The 27,916-nt window shown below is 36.0% G+C and overlaps 1 protein-coding gene across 1 annotated transcript in view; it reads right to left on the bottom strand.

Annotated features, from left to right (window-relative positions):
- Positions 1–27,916, bottom strand: part of SYNE1 (spectrin repeat containing, nuclear envelope 1) — a 250,787-nt gene that overhangs the window by 196,884 nt on the left and 25,987 nt on the right. Inside the window, exons 12-29 of the mRNA XM_010581892.1 lie at positions 27,619–27,787; positions 23,849–23,945; positions 22,098–22,300; positions 18,156–18,320; positions 16,507–16,659; positions 15,920–16,063; positions 15,412–15,585; positions 13,556–13,714; positions 11,490–11,654; positions 10,765–10,899; positions 9,713–9,871; positions 9,261–9,469; positions 8,896–9,004; positions 6,884–7,048; positions 4,790–4,957; positions 2,760–2,936; positions 1,302–1,442; positions 118–278 (exon numbers count right to left, since the gene is read on the bottom strand). Of these exons, the coding sequence (XP_010580194.1) occupies positions 118–278; positions 1,302–1,442; positions 2,760–2,936; positions 4,790–4,957; positions 6,884–7,048; positions 8,896–9,004; positions 9,261–9,469; positions 9,713–9,871; positions 10,765–10,899; positions 11,490–11,654; positions 13,556–13,714; positions 15,412–15,585; positions 15,920–16,063; positions 16,507–16,659; positions 18,156–18,320; positions 22,098–22,300; positions 23,849–23,945; positions 27,619–27,787 (2,853 nt within the window). The remainder of the gene's footprint in view (positions 1–117; positions 279–1,301; positions 1,443–2,759; positions 2,937–4,789; positions 4,958–6,883; positions 7,049–8,895; positions 9,005–9,260; positions 9,470–9,712; positions 9,872–10,764; positions 10,900–11,489; positions 11,655–13,555; positions 13,715–15,411; positions 15,586–15,919; positions 16,064–16,506; positions 16,660–18,155; positions 18,321–22,097; positions 22,301–23,848; positions 23,946–27,618; positions 27,788–27,916) is intronic.

Genomic DNA, 27,916 nt, shown 5'->3' with positions numbered 1-27,916 from the left:
ACGGCAAGCTGTAAATGATGGAGCTCATGAGACAACACAAAATGCTGACAAGGTATTCTAGAAATCTGATACAATCTCATAGTGGAGAATAAATATTAGGACTTGTTAAGAACATACTCTTCTTCAAGAGTAACTTCCACTTTTTTCACTTGTTCTTGGATTGATTTTGCCTGCTGCTGAAGGGACTGCTTGTTCTTTGAACCAAGCTGTATCTCAGAAGAATTCTTCACCAAATTCTCAGCCTGCACTGCCATTGCTTCAGTCTGTTTAGAAAGTTCCTGTAAGGATGCAAGGCACATTAATACAACTATAAACAGTTTCACATATTTATATTATTATTTACGAAATATAAATATTATGAGTATTTTTCCTCAATGTTTGTGGTTGGAAAAAGTATCTGTGTCCTACATGTATATTTTGAATGTGTAAATACATGAAAACAATCTCTGAAGAATGTTACTTTCATGTTGCATTTAAGAAATGTTCATTTGAGCAACCTAGCTTGAACTCAGCAAGAGAAACTACATGTCCAAAAGTTTTTAACTCAAACAAAATTTATTCTACAGCTCTTTAAGAAATTGAGGAAGATTATATGCATGTTTGTTTATCTTTAGATCACAGCCTTTACAGAGAGTATTTTGCAGTATCTCATAGCTTGTAATCTCACTTTGTTTAGCAACTTTTCTGTCACAAACATTAAACCCATATGCCACAACAATGGATGCTGAGCAAAACCGGTATTTATAATTTAGTATCAGATTAAACAAAGGGTAAAAACAGTGTGAAAAGCACAGCCCTTTGGAAAGCCAATCACTACTATTACTTCTGTATTAGTAAATAAAATGGGCTGGGATAATTCTGTGTTACTAAGGGCAAGTGGCATGTTATGGCTTATGTCCATGTTGCAGAAGTCTCTCCTTTTTCTCTTCAGGGCTAAAAGAGTGCTAGTTGGCACAGTCCACATAACCTTGCCAAAGAGCACACTATTGATGTTGATATGCCAGTGCTTGACACTGTTTAGCTTACTAGTATAGATGATTACTGAGCATAAAATGGGAAGTCCTCAAAATCATTTTAACTTCCATACATGTGCTTCAGATGCAGATTTTGAGTAATTCTTCATGATCTTTTCATAAAATTACTTTTTACCTCTAAGCAGTTTATGCAGTCTCTAATCTCTACATGCAATTTGCACTGGCATTAACGAGAAACCATGCAAAGATTGAAGGCAATATGCTCACTACATGTGAACAAGCAAGGCAGAAAGATATCTCAGTTCCTATATTTCACACACTGAATACCTTTGTCTGATCCAGTTCTGAGGAGAGGCTCTCTAAACTGCTAAAGTTTAAGATACGTTCAAGTGCAGAACTTGCTTGATTGAGATATTTTACTACTGTTTCTTTGTCCCTTTCAAACTGCTCCCATTTATTTATTGTGACCTACAAAAACAAACAAACAAACAAATCCAAAACAGGAACGCAAAGACAAAAAGATCAAAGAGGAGAAACAAAGAATTTCTTTGTAAGTTACTGAAGAAGGAAAAAAGGGAAAGACCTGACATAAAATAAATCCATTTCTCCTGAAATGACATCTACTCTACAGATGAAACTGTTCTGAACCCAATAAAAGAAAAGTTTTCCCTTGAATTTTCACTGATTCATACTGCGCTGTGCAAAAAACCACTGCTCTCTAAGGCACCAGCAATATTTAAATCTTATATTTGAATGTCCTATAAGAAGTCTGAAGTAATAAATGCAGATGCTTATGCTTATGGTGACAGGTGTCAACAATATCCAGAAGGATTTTCAAGTTCTGTAATGAAATAAATTACAGTAAAATGGTAGAAGAAAATCCCTACTCATAGGAAATTCACACATAGAAATCAATTTGTTCTTTTCTGATAATGTAGAATTTTGATTAACATACAGCATTTAATTACCAGTCACAAGAGTTATGACAGCATAAACAAATATTTTCTTGATTCTGAAGTAAAGCAAAGCCCAAGTTAAGGCTTTATATATGGGATTCCTTAGACAATAATTGGTTTCAATAATAAATTCTTACATTAAGAAGTTATTTGAGCCCTATCAATCATGTTCTTCATCTTGTGTTTTATCATACAAAATAGTTTTGATGACTTTAAACATTGCGTGGAATAGTGGACAGCTGGATTACAATTCTGCTTAGACAAATGTAAAGCACAACTCAGACGTGGGCACAAGAAGCTATAAATTCTAATCCCAGTTCAGTCAGTGATTAGTTATACAACCTGGAGCAAACCATTTGATTTCTCTGACTTTTTTCTTCCTTCTTTAAATTTAGCATGACTGCATGTATTACAAACAGTAGTTGTAAGTATTATATTTGCACAACATCAGGTGTTATTAATCTAATATCCAGCCTAAGGACTCTCAATTAAAGGGCAATGCCATCTTTAGTAACCAGGGGAGACAGCACATCTAAAATTTAATTCACAGATAAATTATTTAAAATATCTATTATAACTGAATAGTTGGGACTTTTAAACACTTCCAAACAAAATACTGTTTCTTTATTAATCAAGAGGTATCCAGCAGCTTCGAGAAATTTTCATGGAGGTACTGATCAGAAAAACCCCAAAGTCCAAGATTCAGAGTTGAGAAAGTAAGCTCAGACTTTTTAGATTTAAAAAATTGGGTTTTTTCTAAATTAAAAAAAAAAAAAAAAAGAAAAGAAAAGAAAGCACGGGGGTTTATTTCTACCTGCAAAGGACCCACCTGCAGTTGCTCTTCACGTTTCTCCATAGTCTGCTGTATGTTCTCTAATGTTCCTTCCAACTTTTGTAAATCCTCCTGCATCGTGCTGGGAAGTCCACCTTCAATCTGCAACTGTTTAGCTTGGGAAATCTGTTGTTGCACAATTTGCCTCTTTGCACGGAGTCTCCTTGTCCTTTGCTAAAAGGATTCATCCAAAAGGAATGATTAGACTTTTTAGCTCCTTTGGGAAACTGGCACAATGAAACCACTTTCTGCTTTTGCAGGGGTATGCAATGAGACTAACAGACAAAGGGATAAACTGTAGCAAGTATTCCTAGAGTCTCATATACTCATCAGGTACATGCCTTGGCTTCCAAAACATGTATACACCTTTTGCGGCATACAAATGGGAGAGAAAGAGTGACAGTATGGCCATTTATCCAAAGCAATATTTCAGAAAGCAGAAGCCACAACAGTTGAGCAACTGCAGCAGTAGCCACAGGTGCAGGTATTCCTCATGACTGGCTGGAAGCATCCAGGTCTGCTCTGCACTCTTTGAGGCACAGGTTGGAGCCTCAGACTGATCAAAGCAATATATCAGCCTTCATTAGAGAGCAGGAAGGGGACAGCCAAGTTGCATAACTCTTTCCTTGATGCATTTTGCTTTGTAGCACTATCAGAAACTCCTAAGACTATGTCCTTTCTCCTTTCCTAACATGCTTGACCTGTTGCTGGCCTTGCTAGGTAAGCTCACATCTCCTTGCTGAATTCTTCTCTGGGTACCTTCAGGTCTTTGTCAAAGTCTTTTTTTATCTTAACAGACTCCATATAAAAAGAGGAAGAACAGTATGAGAACTCATGGAGAAGTTAACTATTCCTACTACCTCTCCTATGATGGATAAGGAATGTAGAATAATAAAAGAACAAATATGAACCTTAACACATAGAGTAGCTTTTAGAAACACCAAAGAGTTTAGATAAGACACAGGTAAGACATAGTAGTGCCTGGTCAGCAAGTAAGACATGTCTGGCCTTACAGAAATAGATGTTAATATAAACCACCTAGGTAATGCCCAAACATTGACAGTAAATTATTCTTATTAGCTTTGAGCAGGCCTCAAAGTTTATTTCCCATATTTGGCCTTAAAACCAACTGTTCTTGCTGTATGCAACTCATATGATTTATTATTACTGTAGCCTGTAGATGTTTTGATCTATTATCAGTGCATAAAAAGCCTCCTGTTCTACTCCTACAGAATGGAGGCCCATCTGTCACTGCAGTAGCTACCAAGAGGAGGAGATGAGGCTAGAGGTACACCTCACCTCCAGCATTTAGACTTGGGACCACATCAAAGCTGCTGAAGTCAGTTAGGACAAGAGGAAATGGCCTCAAGTTGCGCCAGGGAAGGTTTAGATTGGATATTAGAAAAAAATTTCTTTACTGAAAGGGTTGTGAGGCATTGGAACAGGCTGCCCAGGGAAGTGGTGGAGTCGCTGTCCCTGGAGGTATTAAAAAAATGCGTAGACGAGGCACTTCAGGACATGGTTTAGTGGGCATGGTGGTGTTGGGTTGACGGTTGGACTTGATGATCTTAAAGGTCTTTTCCAACCTAAATGATTCTATAATTCTATAAGTCAAGAAGTTTCCAAAACCAGGATTGGGCCCAATTTACCATGATCAAATCTGACACACAAACTTTAAAAAGGTCACAAGAGAGAGACTACATATTTGCATAGTACACTTACCCAAAATTACAAGTAAATGAAGCTTGTTTTTCAGGTGTTCTGTGTCACAGAACCCCAGGTAAAGTAAAAGGATATTCAATAAAAGTTGAAAAACAAGCTTATCTTTGGGCATTAACATTTGAAAAATACTGAGTACTTTTTTCATTATGAGAAACCTATACTAGGCCATATGAGACTGTTGCCTTTATAACTCTTTTAAGTTTAAATATAAAGAGTCATGCTAATGGACATAACAAAATTTTGTAATTACATAAATTCTACCTTAAAAAGAAAAAATTGGATATGGACATGAGTAATTGCCCTACCTGATGATGAAGTAGTAGTTGCTGAGCTTGTAATAAACTTTCTGTATCCAGGATCTTTTCAGCTTCTGCTTGGGCTTCTTTAGAGTTGCTGATTAACTCTTCAATTGCACTTTTAACTTCTTCTTTGTACTGGACACAGTCTCCAACAGTGCCTAAAGTCTTTTCAATCTACAATTACAGATAACTTTAAGCATTTAATGTTGAAAGGCACATCTATATTTTAAGAGCACATTTGTATTTGGATTTTTTTTTTCAAAAAATATAATAAATTGTCTAAATTCAAACCATTTTTGTCTCCAGCATTCTTGACACCTTTAACTTCATATTGAAAGAGTGACTGTAGACTTAAAATGTGACAAGGAAACCTTTGTCTTGTTTACACATACTTCCTATTACATTGCCATATGGTAAATACCTGTCTGCGACAGCCACTTATTGGTGATCACTTAGAAAATATATGCTGTCCTCATCCTTGCAAGCTGAGCCAGATTCCAAAATACCTACACTCCTCAACTCACAAAAAATCTTGCTACCTTTTGGTCCTTCTAGAGCAATGCCCTGGTGAATCACAAATATAATAAAATGCCCTGTTACCCCGGTTTTATGGACCACAACATGCATGTGGTGCAATATCCAGTATCAGTTTGCAGAATTTTATAAAGGAAAAGATATATCTATTCAACATCAGAAAGTTCTTCCCTCTTTGCGTGATTCAGCTAACTACTTCTAGCTGATTCTCAGTACAGGTTCTGTTCCTCAGACAGTTCCTGTGTTTTAAGGTTTTAATCATAAAGTATTCTAGAACTAAGAAACTTCTTTCTTTTCTTCCTCCCTTCCTTCCTTTCTTTCCAGTCTATATTCACTTTGGAGGGTCATTCAGATTCAAGCCATTCTCTTTTCTGTTATATAAATGTTTAGTGTTTACTCTCCAAAAACATTGCTCAACTCTGGAAATACCTAGTATCAGTCCTTGTCTAAACAGTCTCATCCATCTGATTAACAAGCTGTAAATTTAGCTGTAAAGAGTATTCAGACTTTTAAGAATTAGCAGTCTCTTAACTATAGTATAACATGACATTTAGATTATGCTTTTAGGTTCAAAACAAGTTTAAATTCTAGCTTTTATTTTCTTTCTTTACCTTCATGAACTTGTGCTCCCCTTAGTTCTGACTTTTAGTGGAAACAAAAAGCAAAAGTTCTTTAACACACACACACACACACACACGCACACAAATAAAGATAGTATCTTAAATTATTTGCAGTCACTTGGAAATCAGAACATTGGTTGCCCCAACTTTCCAAACACAGTTTTCACACCACAGAAGTTTAGAGAAGTTTCAATAAATACATGGAACTTTTATACATTTAGAACACCTACAAGGCTTCAACAAGAATCAACATTAGCAATGGAATTTGAAGTCTGAACTCTTTCTCTATCCTGAACTCTTTTTTCAAATGGATGCTATCTTTCTTTTTACTGTGAAAACTGTGAAGCAGTAAGTTCCCTGAGATCCCACAGAACTTAAGGGTCCAGTGGAATCTAAGAGGGTTTGCTTCTCATCAGTTAGAAACTTCCCATGATTTCAGCAGTTACAGTATCTCATTATCATTCAGACCTGAGAACTGCAGCCTTTTCCTGCAAATTCAGTGCATGATAGACATTCTTAATGATTTGAAACTACCTCACAGTACTTCCTTTATTATTTCAGCATAAAAGATACATAAATGAAGATTAAAGTCAAATTCCACATCCACTAGCTGATGTACATCCCAGTTTTGCCAATGTTCACTTTAAGCTGATTTTAGAAAACTATCTTTTGCCTGTAAAAACACTGACATATTGATTCCAGAAACATTTACTATGATACTTTCCAAACCTGCAAAGGGAAAAGTTCCATTATAATAATGACAGTATTTTTTGCCTGCTACTTCTCAAGGCTTTGCTACCCAGGAAGTACAAATGAGTTTTTTGTTGCTGAATGCTTGCAGTTTAATTAAAAAAACACAGCAGGGAACTTATGCTTGTGAAGCTGTGATTGATGTCATTTCATGTGACACTGTAAATGGAGAGTTCTTGTGTCCGTCATACTGTACCTCAGCCAGAAAATCTAGGAGTCCCTTGAAGTCACTGGAAAGTTTACAAAGTTCATCCTCTGTCTTTTTGGCCTCCAAATCAGGACATACTGCGGTCAAAACAGGAAGCCTAGATTTCAGCCAGCTGTGATTTTCTCCTTGCTTGTTAATATGCTTCCTAATTTCCTATGGAAGAATCAAGATGTATTTTCTTCAAATAAACAGAATATATTAATGAGTGCCATTCATGGCATCACTTCAAAGATTAGTAGTGTAAACATACTACCTTTGTTCTGTTCTTCAAACACTAGAAATGTAGTATTTTTCTATTTGCATACCCTATCTGATTTTGTTCAGTCAATGGCTAGATTTTTGCACTTCCTCTACAGACTTTACTCTACTACCACTTATTAGGCTGTTCTTTAATAAGTAGCAGTGGAGTACTTTTTCCACGCAAACTAACATTTTTACCCACAGATAGATAGATAGATGGTAGGTACCATGTGCATATTTTCCATATAATGACCAAATTTCTTAGTTACCATTTAAATCTCAAATGCTGACTTTCTCAAACAAAAAATTTCAGGTGGTATAAGGTTCTGTGTGGGGTTTTTTCCTATTTATATAGCTCTCTTTTGCCACTTTTTGCCCAATAGTTCATTTATACCTTTGTGCCAGTGCTGAGGAGAAGTTGCCAGCCATGAAACTGCATGAGTAAATCAGACTTTTCGGAGCAGAAGCATCCATTAAGCTAAAAATCTATCTGCTTTATCAAGGTCATCCTAATTATGTTTCTGTGCAGTTAGCCTCACAACCTGCTCATGACTTTCATGCAAACTTCTACAGTATGTGACATTCCTATTTTTGCTCCTAGTATGTGAAATAAAAAAAATAAGGGTCAAGCTAGGTCTGAAGTGACACAATAAATTATTGCCTAAAACTAATTTAATGAAACGACTCAATTTTCAACTATTCTATCACTTCTGTTACCAGTCACCAATGCAAAAGTGAGTGGTAGAATATCTTTGCCTCCCATGTTATACTATTGTAGAAGAGAATTTTTATTATAGAAGCTTTCCCTAAATATAAGACAGTAACCTGATCCTTCAAAAACACCCAGTCCAGAAATACTGGCTGTCCTGGTTTCAGCTGGGATAGAGTTAACTGTCTTCCTAGTAGCTGGTACGGTGCTATGTTTTGAGTTCAGTATGAAGAATGTTCATAACACTGATGTTTTCAGTTGTTGCTCAGTAGTGTTTAGACTAGAGTCAAGGATTTTTCAGCTTCTCATGCCCAGCCAGCGAGAAAGCTGGAGGGGCACAAGAAGTTGGCACAGAACACAGCCAGGGCAGCTGACCCAAACTGGCCAACAAGGTATTCCATACCATGGGACGTCCCATCTAGTATAGGAACTGGGGAGTGGGGGCAGGGAATCGCCGCTCGGGGACTGGCTGGGTGTCAATCGGCAGGTGGTGAACAATTGCACTGTGCATCATTTGTACGTTCCAATCCTTTTATTATTGCTGTTGTCATTTTATTAGTGTTATCATTATCATTATTAGTTTCTTCTTTTCTGTTGTATTAAACCGTTCTTATCTCAAGCCACGAGTTTTACTTCTTTTTCACGATTTTCTCCCCCATCCCACTGGGTGGGGGGGAGTGAGTGAGCGGCTGCATGGTGCTTAGTTGCTGGCTGGGGTTAAACCATGACACTGGATTTTCTTTGTACAGCACTTTTAACTGTGCATGCAGCAGGATGAGGGGCAACTGTTTATTCTGTCTGCTTCTATATTTTGCATGTTCTGAATATACAGCTAAAGGGACCTGCCATTCTCTAAATTATTAAAAGTAGGAACTTCCGCCACACTTTGTTGCATGTGGAACTTTCTACTGGAAATCTTTTTAATACCAGGAATTAGCAGAGCTACTATGGTCTCTATAGTAAAACAGTTGCACTACTTCAGAATACAGTTTTATCCAGAGTCCCAGTAGCAACGACTGTAGCTTTGTTAGAATATAAGCCAAGAGCTCACCCCCACAGATGCTTCAAGTTGCTTGTATTGGGCAGTATCATTGACACTTTCCTTTATCTTCTTTAGCTCTCCTTCTGTTGACAAGATCCAATTTGCCAACTCAGAAAATCTGAAATAAAACATCACATAATGCAAAGCAAGGAAAAAAGTTAGACAAAAATTCCTACCACCAAACAGTAATCTCTTAAATTTAAGCCAAAAGTTACAAAGTCCACCCAAACCCCCACCATATTTTGTGGAATTACTACATAAAGTATAGCTAACAACACTGTAGTATTCTTTACATGGTACTGATCTATGATGACATTTAAAGGAGTGACCACACATAAGGCTCTACAAGAACCAGCTAGCAATTGAGCTGACACCTGTTCTTATAGCCCTTCCAGGTGTCCGAGTGCTCTGTTAACTTTACATATGTGCTGTCTATCTGGGATTTGAGCTCCTTCAGGATTCGTTGGCTGCTTTCCAAGGTAACCCTCACTGGATCAGAAACTGGCAGTTTTTGGCACAGTTCTTCAATCCGTTGTAGCCTTTTCGCACAAAGCTGGTAAGATCCCTTGTCACCAAAGAACAACTGATGGGAGACAAAGCAGAAAATTCAATAAAAATACAAATTGGCAGAAATCACAAAGCATATCTACATATTTGTTATAAACTGTACTAAGCTCAAACCAAAATTTTTGTTAAAGGCCCCAAGGATTGATCTGATTTAGTTGTGCACAGAGTGTTTGGTGGCTTAAGAGTTGGTCAGACCTGTTTATTATTGAAATGGAAATGTATTTCTGTAAATGCCCATGTGGTGGCATATAATTCATACCATGTGTTCCTTGATCATCCTTTCATTGGCTTCTCTTGATAACACCTTGTTCTGTCGAGCTAGTTCAGCTCTGCACTCCTCCACTGTGACCAGGAACTTGCTTTTCTGTACTTCAATCTTCAAGTGGATCAAGTGATATGGGGCTTCTGTTTGAAGATCCTACATACCCACAGGTATGCAATAAACAAGCACAGAGATAAAACACTACTCCCATTACCTCAGTGTGAAGTTACTACAAATAAATTATCTAAAAACTGCTAATACAGAAAATAAAGCATGTATATGCCTGAAGAGATGGGGGTTCTCCATATTCATTTAAGTAAATAAAGCAACTCTGTTACCAATATCTCTTAGATATTTCATAAGGTCATAAGTTTTTGGGGACCAGAATGTGTATGTATAAGGCACATTACAGAGACATCTTGATTCTTGGGGATATATACCAAATATTTCCTGTATAAAATAATAAAGCAAACAATAACAGTAAAGGTATATCCACAACTGCTTCCAGAGGTTCCTGTTTGCATTCTAGTGAGAAACCACTCAACCATCACTCCAGCTGTGACCTGCAACATGCTGTAGCAAGCAAAAAACTCCATAGCTTATAAGCAATGTTTGTTCAGTTGGTAGAGCCTTTGGCAGAAGACACAATTTAAACTGATAGCCTGATCTCTTACAAATTTGGTTTATTAAGGTTGTGAAAGTAACTGCAATCATCCAACATCAGCATAAAGTAAGAAGCTAGCACCTATTCTCAAGAAATGTTCTTAACACAGGTATCATTATGGCTGTACATAAGAGGAGAAATTAAGGTTTCATAATTAATTTCTCACAATTCTTGACTTTTGACCACTTAACAGGGCTTTTTCGAGAGCATATTTGTAGGTGTAACTATATCGAATGTTGTAAAACTTTTTTTTCCCCAATTGTACGGGAAGCCGAATAATACAGCTTTTTTATTTTATTTTAATTTTTTTCAACACATAGGTCACACAGAAACATTCCAAAGTTAAGACTTATAATTTCCAGAGACATCATTCAATGTCACTAACCTTCCACTGCCTATGGAGTTTTCTCACAGCTTCCTGCAGATTGTGTTGCTCTTGTTCTGGAAGGATGTCAGTAAGTTCATCACACGCTTTCAGAAAGGCATTTAGGACTCTCTGATCCAACTGGTTAAAGAATTCCTGAAGTTGAGGTGGAAAGTGAAAAGGTGAGAGGATGAAGCTGGTTATTGATATGGTAACCTGCCAATATGAAGTTTCCTAACACACTAAGTTTCCTAAGTTTCAAGGTTACTTCTGCTGCATTGAAGAATTGAAGTTTGAGCTAAGGAAGGAACTATTTCTAGCTATTTAAAGTCCAGCAAATTAATTTAATCTCAGCCAGCACACTGAGATGGCATTTTAACAACAATACATTTTAAAGCTACATGCATAAGTAATGGTTATAATACAGATGCAGAAATTAATCTGAAAAAAAAGCAGTGGACGCGTGAGACTGGCAAAATGTAGTGTCCTCACTCCCAATGGTTATACTGCCAAAACCAACCCTAATTTCTAAGGGTTCTCTCTTCACCTTCTGGTTGCTTACATTGATCAACAAAAGGAGTGATCTTTCTTCCTTTTTGTTTTTCAATCTTAACATTAGTTTGATGTGATCTGTATAACTTCTATATGTGAAAGAAATCCACATCAATTTTAAAATTAATTAGGCTTTTCACTTGCATGTCATGCACTCAAAGATTTCCACGAGGAAGGTCAGAGAATTTACTCACACTATGTTTCTTGAGAAGTTCTTCAGGATTTCCTTTTTCTTTTAAGCAACAATTGGCAATCTGTATTACTTTCTCCAGCTCTGCTCTAGACTCCTCAAATTTCTTCATCAAACGGCTATTTGCTTCTATGTTTTTTCTCCAGTCACCAGCTTTCCTGACCATATTCTGAGTTACAAGCAAAGAAAATGAGCTGGCACTTTGTCACTGATTTTTATTTGCTCTCTTTCACCATGATCTTACAAAAAATGCATGTCATTCTTTCAAATATGTGCCGTTAACAACTGCTTCTCCATTTCATGCTCCCATTTTCCCAACTTTTAATACTTATACTAAGGCTTGTGCTAATGTCATCCTTCATTCAAATAAAAATGGGTAGCTATCTAATATAGAAGTCTCTGATACGTTTAGAATGCCTCTGCCATTTGGCTAGTGCTTCTTTCCTAAAGCCTGCTTTCAAATGTAAAGCACCTGGTATGGCTAAAAGCTTGCCATTCCATTTTTCCTAGTAGCAGACTACCTCCTTCTACATGACTGTACATGAAGGTGGTTTGACCTATGGATCCAACCAGTTCCATGCTACAGGTCTTCTGACCTGGAGGAGGTTTGTACGATTATCACATTAGTAAGGCCAGATAAGCAACCAGGTAGAAAGCCACTTAAAAGAAAGAACAGCAAATTTTGTGGTTTAGTTGCTACTCTGAAATCTTGTTTTGAAACCTTAGTCACAGCTCTTCATTATTCTGCTTTGTAGACTGTCCCAGTGCACTGCATTATCCAGTGGTTACAATTCCATAAGCAAGTAACAAAATTTACCAGGAGAAATTAACATTTCACCAGTTCAACTGCAGCAAGGTAATTCCAACACTGCTTACTAACCATACTCTTTACCATCCTCACAGATTACAAGCCCCAGTGTAAGGAATTGTAATGATTTTACCCAGTGAGCTAATAAAATCTCAACATAAACATCTTGCTAAGCCTTTTTAAAGTTTCCTGATAAAAATTTTTGTATAATGGTAGAATCATGTAGGAATGTATTCTTTACATGAGAATATGCCAGTTTCCAGATCCATAAATAATTTAACTCTGGGTATGCCACATTTTGTATGGTTATGCTATGTTTTATAGGTTTATTTTCTAACACAAAAAGAGGTAAATTGCCATCCATCTTTATAGGAACAGAGTAATTAATGCTTAACATGGTAAATTTATCAAGCTACAACTGTATCTGCTTCTGTTACTATGAGGTAAACTCAAATAAGTGACTTCTAAATTGTAAATGAAGACCCACTGATCTTTAAGTACAATCCACAAAATACAATATAAATTTTGAAATCCACCTCTGAGGGACAGCTCTTTACTGATAGGTGATTTTCTGTAGCTTAAAATTCAGTTTAGATAGTCTTGTACTGAACAATAGAACCCAACATCTGGAGATCTGACTCCAAGATAATGGTTAACTTCATGCTAGATTAGGGCTAGACTGGGCTGAATAGCCCCCAAAACATGAATATGGCTAATAACAACATAGAGCTCTACAGATAACACATCTTTACATTAACAAATGCAAACACATATTTGCAACTTTCTATATTCACAGTCCACTGCATTTTCTGAGGAAATACAAAGCCCAGCAATAGTAGCATTTGCAAGCAAAGGTTTCCATCTCCCATGCTTTGTGTGAAAGGGCAATGTATGGCATTATAGGAGCAAATAATTGGCCAAGATAACAAAGTCAGGAGAAACAAAAAACAGTGCAGCCCTAACAGGTGGATTTCAGGTTCCTCATTCCAAAGAAGCCTGAGGCATGTGAAAGTTCTCCTTAAATCCCAGGTTCCCCTAAGGCAGGCTTACCTCTGAATAACTGCATGGAGAACATGACTGACAGTTCCCTTACCACTTATTACCGAATACAGACAAATCCTTAATTAATAACTTGACTCCAAAGAGGAGAGCTCTCTTGGACAGTAGCTAGCTACAGGGTGATGAAACGGAGATACAGTAGCATGGATCAGTTGCACATGAACAAGCTTTCAAAAATATGCACCAAGATATAACATAATTACCTGAAAAGTAATTTGAACTTGTGTAACTTTTTTCTGAAATGTTGACTGATGGAAATGCTGCAACACATCACTTGAAGCCACACACTGCAGGATACTCTGACTATTTCTCTCAATCAGGGACAAATCTTTCTTGCAGTTTTCTTGATAAGCTACCAAATCCTGAAAGAAAAAAAAACATATATCCGCCCTGGCCAGGAACAAAGGAGAGAAAAATTTGGCAAAATAACAGGAAGATATTTTTTGACAATAAGAACAAAAGGGATAAGGTCAAAGAATCACGATAAACAGACTACACATATGGAATAAGGCAGACCACATAACTTTCTCCTTGTATGCCAAGTCCTGTACCCAAACAGAGCTCTAGCTATCTATAAAAAAGGACACAGACATGTATCCAAGCCTTTCAGGTAGTTTTAGAGAATGCAGGTCAGTACATTATTCTGTGATTTAATTTTACGGGAAGTCTATTGTATAATTTTAAGTAGGCAGCAGTGAAAACAATAGACATAAGAATGACAAATCTCAGTAGCAGTTTGAGATGTTAACCTTGCTTGCTTTTCAACAAATTAACCTTTCGTATTGGAATTCAGCTTTCATTACAAATGGCATTAAGTGACGAGAATTATACTTAAAAAAAAAAAAAGAAGGAAGAAAGAGAGAAGAAAAAACATGCATGAAGTTGCACAGGCTGAAAAAAAGGTTTAAAAAATCCTGTGGTGAAGAAACTGTTCTGCTATTGAAGGAACGCTGTATTCCTCAGGACAAATCTCTGTTTAGTCTCTGATCAGCAGAAACCAGCATCCTCCATTAAACTGAGCAGATTTTGGTTCCTTGGTTGGCAAATAACTGCAGAAGAAACATGTCTTTTTATTGTGACATTCTGGTGCAGGTTAACCTTCAGAAGCAGAGGAAAGGAGCAGTCTTATGAGCTGCTCCTTAACATGCAGGTTGGACACATGACGGAACTGGTGTTCATAAACAGAAGTGGATTTACTTGGGAAGAAAAATAGATTCATTTGATTCAAGCTCACCAGATAATTCTTTACCCAAATACAATCAAAGCTTGAAGTCACTGGAAGAGAAGACCCTTCTTCCTGAATTATTGAGCCAGTCATTATAGGCTTAAACTAATTTTTTTTTATACATATAAACACATGCACATGCACAAAATTAAATCTCTTTGCTCCAATATTATTATTTTTTTGAAAGGGACTCTAAATGGCTTTGAGAGACTTCAGCTTCACATAAAAAAAAATCCATTTAATTATATTACCTGTCAAATCCGACTCTAACGAAATGTGTACATCAACTTTGAGGGACAATTTCTAGGCTATATAACACACATACACAAGGATAAATGCCAATTCCTATGCAAGATCCTCATGTTTTCATTTACCTTTCCAAGTGACTTTCTGACTAGTTCTGAATTCCTCCAGAATGAAATGTTTATTGGTCAGGTAGAAAAGTTAATGTTCTACTACAATGCACTTCAAAGAAACAACTTCCAGGTTTCTAAGAAACTTCCATAATTGTCCAAGAAAACCTAGGGTAGTTCCTGATCATGTTATTTCATCTGCTTAATAAAAAATCCGATGTATTTCTGATACTTCAGTCCAACTTCCACTAGATTAAAAAAAAAAGTTTCATATTTCTTGGATTGAAACCACAGGCACTGGGAGGGAACACAAGTTTCAATCTTTGTATGTTTATGCCTAGCTGACTTTAGGATAGGCTGTGTTTGTTGCCTGAATATGAATAAACATTTACTCAGCTTACTGAGTGCCATCCAAATTCTAGAAAGCTAATTGTAAATACTCAGAGTCAGCAAATCTTTGTAAGATGTTTTTGAAACTTACTTGGGCTTTTTGTTTAAGAACAGTTGTAGGTTGTGCTTCAGGATCCAGGATAGAAATTATTTCATTGACTTTTTCAAGAGATTCATAAAAATGTGTGATTTGTTTCTCCAGTTCTTCCAGTGGAGACAGCAGATGCTGGCATTCATACAGCAGGGCACAGGAATACTCCTTAACCTTTGGCCATTTAAAGAAAAATAATTATTTAAAAAGTTGTCAGATTCAATAAATAGCAGTTTCCTCTGCATGTGGGTTTATATAGTTGCTATCTGCCACTTTTAAGATAGATCAATCCTGATCCTGTGCTACTTCTTAAAGAAAAGAATATTCAATTTAAGGATGGTAGTCTTGAAGTCTAAAGGAAGTAACATTTTCTCCACCCTGAATTCAACCTATTGTTATTATAACTATACATTTGCTCAAACGTACATATCCGAGCATTTATGTTGGGGAGCTTACTACTTATTAGTTCAACAGTCAACAATGTGTAGTAGAAAAAGTATTCTGCAACCTTGTTCAGCTGCTCTTTGATCCTTGTCAAAGTTGCAAGCATTTCATTCACTTCCTCTTGGGAAACTTCTTTTGTAACAAGTTGCGCTGTTCTTGTAACTATTTTGTACTGAGCTTCCATTGCAGGCAATTTCTGCTTAATATTCTGAAACAAATATTTCAAAAAATATTTCAACAACAGCATTCATACATTCATGGGAGATACAAGTCTGTTCTCAAGGGATAAAAGATATATACTCCAATTCTCAGTTGTTTTTACCACCGATTTTAGTGAATACCGGATCATATTTCAAATGCATGAAAACTGTGCCAAGGGGTATCAGTCGGCTCACCTGAAATGATTTTAAACTACACAGAAATAAATATCCAGTGGGACAGTGGTTTGGAAACCAGTCTGGAAACGTCACTCATAGAATACAGTGATTTATATTAGCTATAGCAGAAATGATACAAAAAAGCACCACTTGTTAAAAAAAAAAAGAAAAGTTATAATGGAAATGTGTACTAATATAATTTTATGCTCTCAGAATTAGTTAGAAGTTTCTCTCTTATAAAGGTGAAAGAAAGGAATGGAAGGAAGACACTTACTTCTAAATCTTGTACAAACATTTTGACATCAAGGAAGGACATTTCTACAGGGACTGAAATTTTCCTATTGCTTCCATCAATAAAAGCTGTCAAATGGGCAACACCATCCAAGTATTCCTCCTTCATTTTGTCCAGTTCATCTGCTCGAGCATACTAAGAAAATGTAAAGTAAAAAGAAACAAACAAAAAAATAACCACCCCAAATGAGGTATCTGGCAATTAAGTAATGACTTAAGAGATTAGCATTTTTTTCAGTACAATTGTTTGCTGGAAAAATTGTATTGAACAAAATAAAAAAAGGAAACCAATATTCTAAATTAGACACTAATCATCTGCATTTGTTTCAATAGTGCTGACATTAAAAAGAACAACATTCATACAACAGGTCAGACTTTTTCAAGTTTTGGATCATTTGGAGAACACCAAACTCTCATCTGTTTCTAACCTAGAATCAACATCTCAATTAATTTCTCACTGACTACAGTACAAATTTTGAAAATTTAGCAAAGAGATTAGAACACGAAAAGCCTAGAAAAGCTGAAGGATAAGGGAAATTTCAGTAAAAGAACTGCTGGCTGGAAGAAGGGGAAACACATGTCTTAGAAAGTGGAAAGAGTTTTATGACTGAAATTGTCAAAAGCCAGCATTAAAAACAGTATAGCCAGCACATGAAAGAAGCTGCATAAGGAGGGGGAAAGACATTTACAACCTGGGCTTTCCTGTATCCACAGTAAATCACCCTAAATATCATCAGCAAATAAAGCTTGAGAACTTTCTAGTCAACAGTTTGGAAAAGTTACAATAAAAAGGGGGCAATCATTATTTGCTTTTCCATTTAACTTGACTGCAACAGAAATAATCATGCCAGTAAAGAAAACAGATTCAGCATCTTCAAACAGGCAACTGCTATTTAAAATCACTGGAAGGAGAGAATATCATTAGAAGTATATTGACTATATCAAAGATATTTTCTAACGTGTTTATGAACTGTGAAATACTTCTGTGTAATTTTATCTCACATCTTCCCTTTGCTTTTTGAAGCGCAACTATAGAAACAATACTTCTTTTCCAATCAGTTGACTCTCTTCCATGAGATAGAGTAGTTTTTTTCATTCACTGTCACTGCGACCTTGCTCACAAGATAGAAGTAATGTCTAACTAATTTGTGCAAAACATTTAGTTAATTAACTTGCATTGTACCTGCTTATAGTTGCAGTACAATAATTGAATGCAACTTTCATTAAAGGGTAATAAAAATATTCACTTTCACCATTTTCACTTTTTAGTTTTACAGAGCTTACAAGAACAATAGCTACTTAAACCCAATCATTTTCTTCAAAGAAAAGTAGAGAATATGCATAAATAATATTCACTGTATCAAGACAGAAGACCATAAAGGAAAACTACAGCTTACACTAGCTGGAAGTGTCCAAAAGTAAAAATAAAAAGTTGTATAACCAAAAGATAAACAAAGGAAAAGTCCCAGTAAAATAAACTGCTGTCAAGGATTCATTTCTAATTTAAATAATGATGAATAGTTAGGCATTTCGCTAGGTTGTCCTATAGTCCTGCTAGCAGAGCAAATCTGTCTTGCTTGCATGGAAATGACAAACTAAATAGTTAAATGTAACAACAGCAACAACACATACCTGCTTAACTTGCATAAACAATTCTCTCCATCTTCCATTTAGTAACAGAAGCTGCTGTTTAAGGTCTCTGGAAATGGTCTCATCACATGTCTCAATCAGAAAATTACCAGCATCATTCATGGCTGTGTGCTGTTGGATCCAATGAGGTAAGTGCCGGAAGAAATCCTGAAGAAGAAAATGAGAAAACCTTTCTGAAACATTTTCAAGTAGTCTTTACCTTAAATAATGAAGCTAAAATTTAATTGCCAGCTAATGGCTTTATAAAACTCTTTGAATAGTTATCCTCTGAAGTTCTTCATATTGGATACACCATAATAGAATCTTAAAGTCTGTGAACATAACCTATGGAATTAAAAATTACCACCAGTTTACTTACAGCTCATTTTACTCCAGTGAGTAGCTTCAGTTAAACTAATGGAACTCCTCCTTAAGAGAAAGCTCTGCAACTGAAAATGCTGCTAGGGCTCATCTAATTTCTCTTTTGTTTTGAAACAGTATGGGCTGGTAGTAACCTGGGCCATATACAGACTGTAGAGAGATTTGTCCCCTTCTGTGAACAATATGCAGATTTCCAGGGTCTGGCATCCCAGAAGACCTAAGACGACTGATTCTTTATCACTGCTTCCTCCTATCTCAAAGCAGGTGCGTGGGGAGGGGAAAGGGATAGTTGCCACTGATTCTCTTCCCCTGTTCCAGTCAGACAGCCTAAATAGCCCAGCCATAATGCCAAATGCTTCTGTGCATCTTGTAGGCAGGTACACATGCATAAATTGGCAGAGAAGACAAAGACCAGCTCCATCCCTTCCTTTTTGCTCTTCAAAGAGGATGGTCAGTTGTTCCCAAGGCAGGTATCTCCAGGCACTATGACTACAGCTATATTGGTAAACAAAACAGGACTCAATCACCGTCCCATGATTGTCCACATCTTCTCTGACATGGTTTTGGCTTGTCCCTGCTACTCTTCTCCCAAACAGTACACAATTCAATGGATGGCATATGGCAAGGGCTGTTCCTGATAGACTGAAGGATGAGGCCGCCTTTCAGGGGAGAAAAAGTAGCCACAAGGATGCAATCTGGACCATGCCACTTGGACCTTAGGACTAAGGAAGGGGCAATGACACATTTTATTTATGACTATCAATCTAGCCTATAATTCCAAGACTGTTGATCTGACAGTGACAGTCCCATGCAATCCTTTGCTCAGGGGTAGATGTGAAAAAGTCCTGTCCGACTGTACTGTCAGTCATCCCAAGTTTCAGAGCTACAGTTCTGAAACTTCATAGTTTATATTTGTCAGAACTCATCCACATGTATAAACAGTTCTGATAAAACCAGAAAGAAAACATCAAATGGGTATATACTGCTCAAATTTGTTGAAAAGAGAATTGAACAACATGCAGTGTTTTAAATTCCTAAAGATGAGATCAGCAGAGTACAGGTGCTCCATACTGATGTATCAGTGTATAAACATAATCATCTCAGTAAATTGTATGTGCAGTTTGAATCTTCTTCTACTTGCAGTGGATTACAACACTTGCTGTGTGCAAAGGCTATCCTCTGTGAGCACATCCAAAAGAAATTAATTCTACCAAATCTGGCACTGGTCAGTTCTCCAATGGTCAGGCTTACTAGAGGACAAGAAGGAAAAAGCACATGGAGTAAACTACTTGCAATCTTGCTCCCGCACATTTATTCCCACAAACCATTACCTTCCTCAGACCCTGCTGTGAAGTCTCTCCATTTCAGAAGCCAGCCTAAAGCTTGTGTAAAATTTGGACAAATTCGGAAGGTACTGTGAAGCACACCTCATTCTCAATTAAAATAATGCAGCTCCTTTTAAGGAAGTCCCCCCCCATGAGATCTAGAAGCCCTCTGATACCTTTTGGATACAGCTGTTGGAGAAAGGTGTGGGAAAGTAGTTACAACAGGGTTATGAAGGGAAGTGCTTAAGAGGTACTGCAGTAAACAAAGGGTTGTAGAAGGAGCGGTTCGTCCTTTAATACATTTACTGTTAAATTTCTACTTTGCAGTAGAAAAATCCAAGTGCATACTGATCTTGTTTGCAAGATCTTCTGTGCTGCAGGTTCACAACAAGGTTTCTGAAAACAGAAGCCAATGAGAAAGCCAACAAGCCACTTTCCTTTGTAAAAAGAACAGTGGTACTTGCTGCTCTTGAAATCATACAGAGGTAATAGAAAGAAGAAGAAAGCCTGACAGCATGGTGAGGGACTACAATGGTCTTTGCCTAGGATAGAATACGGTGGGTTTTAGTAATGCAGGTAAGGTTTGCAAATGAGCATTGATGAAATCTTTATCATCATACTACTGATATGTTTGTGGTTTTACAGAACAAATATTTGGAAATGTTTAAAAAAGTTTTATGCCACATTCCAAGCAATAGTTACCATCTTTCACCTGGGATTCCAGACTCTTGTTGCTGATGGCTGTGTCACTATTAATTGTACAAACCCGTATAAGTATTGCTTTTGGTTTTAATAACCAAATATTAAAACTGAAAAATCAGAACTATCCTTGGAAATATCTAAGTGAACATTATTGCTGTGGAGTGCTAGATTCAACATTAATAGTAGAAGTAACTTTTAAAATATGTATCTCAGTCTACAGGAGGATTATGTTACCTCCCAGTAATCTTTAACAGTTTTGAGCCAATGTAATTTTAAGAAGAAATTAGCATTTTGGGAGGAATAATGCTTTCATGTCTAAAGTTTTGAGCAAGGCTTTTTGAAACTTCTCATGTATCAGAATGGTAGGCAATACTTATTGGATTTAGGTTAGAAATCAGAAGCAAGTATATACTGTATTGATATGTTCAGATTTCTGCTTTGAAAATTGTTAAAGGTCAAGTTATAAAACTGATCAGAGAAGTAAATATTTTGATTTTATTCATAAATATGGACATAATAATATTTCATTTTAAACACTGCCAAGTTACTTACATAAAACATACACAAGGAGCTAAGATCAACCTGATCAGCTGAGCTCATCCTTCCTGCTCAGTAATAATAACTGTTGGTATTTATATTATACCAGACTATTGAATCCTTTTCACAGGTTTACTTTTATTTAAAAAGTGTATTCCATTCTTTTACATCAATTTAAATTAACAAACTTCTACCAAAAATTATACTGTTCTTTCATGTAACATGAAATGCTCATTCCTGACCTGATGTCAGTTTGGCATCTTACAACCTATGAAAACCATACTTTGGTGTTAAGAGCTGTTAGGCTGCTACATTGGGATTAGGTGAAAACATCATACCATTAAATGCAGTATTATTCAAGTCAATCTCGGTCATTACTGAAGTTTCACAAACATAAATCTTAGTGCTTCAGTACTCTAATATTAGAACAGAAAAAAACCAGACAGCAAAACTATCTTTATGACTGCAGGTCCCCAAAAGGAACTGTCTAAAAGATTTCTAAAACACCAGAGAAATGGAGTAATTACCCATCAAACATAACAACACATATTAATAATGCTGTCTTGTGAAGGCTACTAATATTGAAATCTGTCATCTATATGGTAGAAAAATCAGTGGAAAGAATAATTTTCTTTAAGTGTTCATATGCAGCACATGACTATGTACTTTGGTGTTGAGCTGTATATGCCTTTGATGAATCATGTAACATTCCTATCTCTGAGAAATATTGCTGCCCTATCTATATTCATATCAAAGATGCCTCTAACCATGTTACCACAGATGATGCCTTCCTTCATTGCGTGTATATATGCATATGTCTGTACACACTATATGTGTAAACATTGAAACACCTATGACAAATGTAGACAGTATGCCAGAAACTGAAAAAATCTCTCCCTCTTGTATGACATTCTGTAAAACAATCTAAGCAAATGAAAAAAACATATCCCACATTTCATAATTTACAAAATAACCAGATACATATGCTATTAGTGCATACCTTTTTAGAATGTTCAGGCTCATTCAGCATTTTTTCAGCATCTTCCAGCCAAGCTTGTAGACCTGCCACAGTGCTGCTATATCTGTCCCAATTAGCAATTACTTCTTCCAACATGCTTCTTACACTTCTCACCTCTACTGAGAGGTTTCTCCACTGTGCTGTTGTTTCACTCATGAATTTCATCACATTCTCAACTTCTTCCACTGAGATACAGGACAGACATTTATTATTTTGGCTCATTATTATTTCTGTTAAGCTTAATTTTATATTATGCTTATCCATTCTCATCAGGGAATTATATTTTACTGCAACTTCTATTTCAGTAGGCTTTTATATACATATGCTCAGTTCACAGGCCAATTTTAGTGCAAAATTATGACTGAGAAATTAAACCTGTAAATTAAAGATGAAGGAAAGTACATAAAACGAGTGCTATGTTAAAACAGTCACACCGCATATTCAGTGTGGTATTCATTTCTAATCTGTAATAAAAGAAATCAAGAGCAAAAGTTTCCTTAAAAAGGCAGAAAATAATAGAGATGTGTAATGTAGAAACACATCTTATGTCTGTATTGAAAAGTACTGAATGAAATTCTGATCTTCCTTCTACTGACTTTAAAGCCAAACTGCTGCTAAATTTTGCCATTTAATTTTTAGTATTTTCCTCATGACAATAAAGGAACAAGTGTGTCCTCTTTCCAGAAGAAAAAAAAACAGAGAGAAGAGCAAGGACCTGAGCAAATCCTGAGACTACATAAACCATGCAGAATACAGATAATTTAAAAAACATTTTTTAGCTAAGGTGTGCTCTAATTTGCACTGCTGTTTCTGAATTCATGTAAGTGAGTAGCTGCCCCTTAGAAAAGAATTTGTTATTGGATTTTTTTAATAGCATTGAATAAATCTATTTATTTTATTCTTTGTAACAATACCTTGTAAAAATTGTTTACTTTTGTAAAATTTGAGCATCACCATCACCAACTTAAATTTCACAAAAAAAAGAGATATCCATTTTCTCTCCACATCTGCTAACCATTTCAGCAGCTGTGGCAATCCTCCACAGACTTTATTGTGTTATCTCCTCAGCAGAGATTAAAGTGATCTCATGTCTGTAACTATCTAGGTCAAATACTGACCTCATGCGCTCTCACTGAACTCAGCAGTGTTCAGGAATTACAGGAGGCAGCTGTTGAATCAGCTACCCATTTTTCTCATGTATATCCATACTTCAGCTATCATTTTGGTTCCTCTTACAGGTTTTCACAGTTAATGAAGAATCTTCAATAAATCAGAGGATACTTTTGCTACTACAACTGTACTGGGACCAACTCTCTATTTGTCTTTTTCTAGTAAATGAAGCCAAGCCAGGGAGCATTTCCAGGCACCAGAACATGATCTTCCCTACTCCTAATTTGGTCTCTGGTACACTTTTGGCCCAAATCAACAACACTGAAACAATCCGGAAGTTAGCATGGATCATGGACTTCTCTTATTAGGAAGTCTGAACATGACCACCCTCTTCTGGAGTTTAAGAAACCTTAACAGGATGGCAGGCTGCTCTGTACCAGATGGCTTCATGCTAGAGAATACGTGAAATTGCTACCAGAGGCTGTAGCCTCTCTGGTGAACTGCAGCTGCTGTACAGCTCTGCTGCATGGAAGAAACAAAAATTAGGAGATCTTTTTAGAACATACTTATGTCTAAGGAGATTAAAATGGTGTCCCCATGATGAAAGAAACATAGACATTTACCTGAACCATTTGCTTTGGCATACATTTCAGCTGCTCTTTTCAAGATCTGGTAAGTAACGTCATACTGCTCAAAGAACTTACTATTTTCAATAACAGACTGAAAAGAAAAAAAAAGATTACAACAGACAAAATAAAAGTAGATTTTAAGAATAATTTCCCTGAAATTACATCAGGACAGTGATGACAATTTTTAACTTCCATTATTCCTCCATTCATTTTTTTGTCACTATAAAATAATATTTAAATTATCATCATTATAAAATATTATTTAAATTTCACCTTTTCAAATTAATGGTACAGCAGAGTCTGCCTTTACAAATACAGTTTATTTACTTTGTATATGAAAAGATTATTTAATATGTTCTTATTCTGCTAGTTGCTGACTTGCTGAAACTCACTAGCATATGATACTTTGAATGTGAAGAAACTGAGTAATTAATTTAAAAGTTATTTGATGGGAACTGTTTTACACTGAACTCTAACTGGAATAATTTTAATAAAAGAGAAAATTTCATCCATATAGGTCACCAGAAAAATCAAATCCAGTTAAACTTTAAAAATTGCTCTTGTATTAAGACTTTGCAGAAAGGCAGGTTTCACTTTAAGAGATGAAAAACATTTGACTTACACTTCAGTCTTCCTTTACCTCCTTTCTAATTGGTAAAAATAAGATGAAGGAAACACTGCACAAAGAGATTCTGTTTTTCCAAAGTGTGACACAGCGCTTTTTCTTTGTGAGTGATGTTTTAGCTGTGTAATGTGTTATAGCACGATGAATAATTTATCTGGAAATATTTTGGTCACAAAGTTATGGCTCTTTATAATTTATGCCTCTTTATTCCTTATGGCAAATGACACTGATTTTTTTTTTATATGTCTTTCAGAAATGTTACTTCCTTTAAGTGTGATATGTAATTATATCTCTGTTTTATGCAAGCATATTATATCTTGCATTACCACTGTTAAAAAAGGGAGAAAAACCTGCTTTTTTTACAGAGCTTTTATATTGCCTTACCTAATGTACTTATCTAGAGTTTTCAAATGGTTTTGTAACTTATACTACCTTCCATGCCTCTTCAGTTACAGATCTACAAAATGAAGGCAAGTATGTATTGCATATGTCTACACAAGCTTTGGAATGTCAGAATAGACAAAATTCTATGTGTACTAGTGCAATTTTGGTAAAACCAAGATTTAAATGAGGTCAAAGTTCAATGTACTTTGAAGAGGAGAATTCGATTTTGAGTATTCATCAACCCACATTATGTAACATGAAAAACAGTTTTAAAAATTAATCTGCCCACCAGTATATATCTAAAAATCTTCTATTTTAAAACCTTTTACAATTGCTATGTCAAATCACCACAGTTATCTAGTATGTAATTTAGAAATGTTTTTATAATCAAGGAAACTAGAAGTCAAGGACAATCAGAATTTTTCTCTGCTCTACTGTTAAAAAAAAAAAATCTGGCATGTATAAAGAACCACATGCTTTACCATGAATTATGTGACAAACACCTGACTTTCACTTTTGCCAAACCCATACACACAGACATTTTACCCTGAACCAAAAACTGCAGGACTTCATATGAGAAAGTAAAAGACTCTATCAAATGACTTATATAATATTGATCTCAAAGGCAATTGGAAATATTTTAAAAAATTAAATATAGACATTTTACTGATTAGTACTTTCTCCCATCTGACAAGATCCCTTAAAGAAAATAGTAGCTTTTCCCAAATACATATAGTATACAGTGCTAAAATAGTGCTAATACAGCAATGCCTAAACACAGTTCCGTGGTTTAAAATCCATGGATAACTGTACCCAGTATCTCCATTGCAGCTGAGGCTTTGGTACAGTATATTCTTCAGACTGATGGCGTATAATTTGTGCTGACCTCTACTTCTGGCATATGGCAGAGAGGTGAAAGAAGACAGGATAAACTAACAAACACCACTTTCATTTTTAAGCTACAGTGCAGTACATAAATATTCTCCAGGCATATGTTCTATCCAGATCCTAACTACGCATGTTCCTAGAATGCTGACATTGCTCAGTCTGCTTTGGCAGACAAACAAACTTACATTTTTATCTCCTACTAATATAGTCAATGACTATACGGTACTGACTACAGCTTTCCTACGTAAGACTCCTAATTTACTGGAAGAGTAACACTTGGCTCTCGGTCCTAGAAAATTGCTCCTAGGTAAGCCAAAGCAAATAAAGTCTCTTTCCATCACTGGACACCTGGAAGGAGCCAGAAGTCAAGGCCATCAGGAATGAAACTGGGCTCTATTTATCTTCTTGTCCCAATTTCCTCATTTTGATGTGATGCAGTTTCATAAATGATGCAAGGAAGCATTTTCTTTCCCCTAATGACCATCGAAGCATTAGTGGTCTGAAGCACAAGAATAATTGAGGCAATTACAAAATAACATACAAATTCACCACTTAATGTTATTTTAAATCAAAAAATAAGAAAGCGTATAAAATAATAATCCAAAAGTCAAGCTATCCACTTCCTCATTATTTGCCTTGTCACCTTGTAGTAGTTTTTGTGACAGTCTTAGAGAGCATACAAATGGACTATAACTCCTAGCTATTGCACAACACTCTAGCAAACTATGTTACTTTAAATAGCCATCTGAATTTTGCAAAGCTTCTCTAAAACAAGGCTTAACTCCTGAATTTTTATGTGTCCCTAACTGCTAAAGTTTAAACATAGAAAGGGAAAAGTGTGAACAGGTCTTCAATTCTCACGTTGTAGAGGAACTTTATCGAGTTTGAAGTTTTCTTCCAAAGGCATCAATAACTTTCTCCACACAATGTCCTGGCTCTGAATGGCTCTATAACTGTATGAATTCTTTCCAAACTGAATTTTCCTGTGTAATTTTCCTTGTATGGGTTAGATAGAAGGGATAAAAAAAGTATTTATCATAGCTCTGCTTTTGAAAGAATCCCTCACACCCTAATGTAGAAGTGCAGCAGTGATACCATTCTAATACCAGCCACTTGGCACTGCAAGTGTGGATTTAACAAGATACAGCAGCATAAGAGTGAAAGGGAACATATCAACAAGCATTTATAAGTCAATAGCCTCTGTTTCTTAACATGATATATGGATGATGCAGAGCTGGATCAGTCTCTTTCCCAAACAGAAATAAAGTAATGGGTTTAATATGCTAATGCTGAGCAGAAGAAAAACCATTCTTTAAAAGAATAAAATGACTCCCCTATCAGTATAGTATGTTGAGCAAGTACACAGAGGCAGCATAGCTTCTTTTTTTTTTTTTTCTTCATTTGGAAGACTTTAAAAAAAAACTACTGTGGGGTACTGCATGCCAAAACCATCCTCTATCTCTGCACTTAATCTGTGTATAGTCACTATAAAGTGCACCTATGCAGTTGTAAAAGAAGATGAAATTAAGTTCTTCAGAACTGCTATCTAAGGTATGTAAAAATCTAGGATTTGGAACCTCCAGATATGCTTGGTAAGTTGATGGTCAGACAGTTAGCAGCTGGGACGTTATTTCTGGTTTTGAAGAGATGCTGCAAAGAGAATAATTTTTATTTTTAGCCTTTTGACTAAAGTTCCTCCATGGGGAAGACAGATTCACCTCTGAAAACATATTCCATAAGAATGCAGTCATAAAGTTGATGACTGGCAAAGCTAATTTCTGTTTCTGTTCTTTTATTCATTTCTAGAAATCTTAAATATGACTGTTTCAAAAATAATTATACAAAGAAGACAACAACCCCAACTTACAATATAATTTTGAAGAAGTAGTTCCACCGACTCTCGCCTTCCATATTTGATAATCCATGATTTTAACTTTGATTCTGCAAGGACTAAGAGTGACAGTAGACGGTACTTCAGTTCCAGAAACTCCATCTTCAACAGATGGAGCTCAGATGAAGAGACAACAAAATTAAACCTATAAAATGAATCACACTGTAGCAAAATACAGCAATATTCATTTTTGCAGGAGAAACTGAAAGCTTTAGTTACATTTCAGATATTTTTCTAACCTTTCACCTAATTCAGAGTCTACAAACATTTAATT

This window comes from Haliaeetus leucocephalus, unplaced genomic scaffold (genome assembly GCF_000737465.1).
Source record: "Haliaeetus leucocephalus isolate CR32 unplaced genomic scaffold, Haliaeetus_leucocephalus-4.0 Scaffold819, whole genome shotgun sequence".
NCBI classification, from domain to species: Eukaryota; Metazoa; Chordata; class Aves; order Accipitriformes; family Accipitridae; genus Haliaeetus; species Haliaeetus leucocephalus.
Note: the sequence above shows the minus strand (reverse complement) of the source record. Positions and strands in the feature narration are given on the sequence as shown.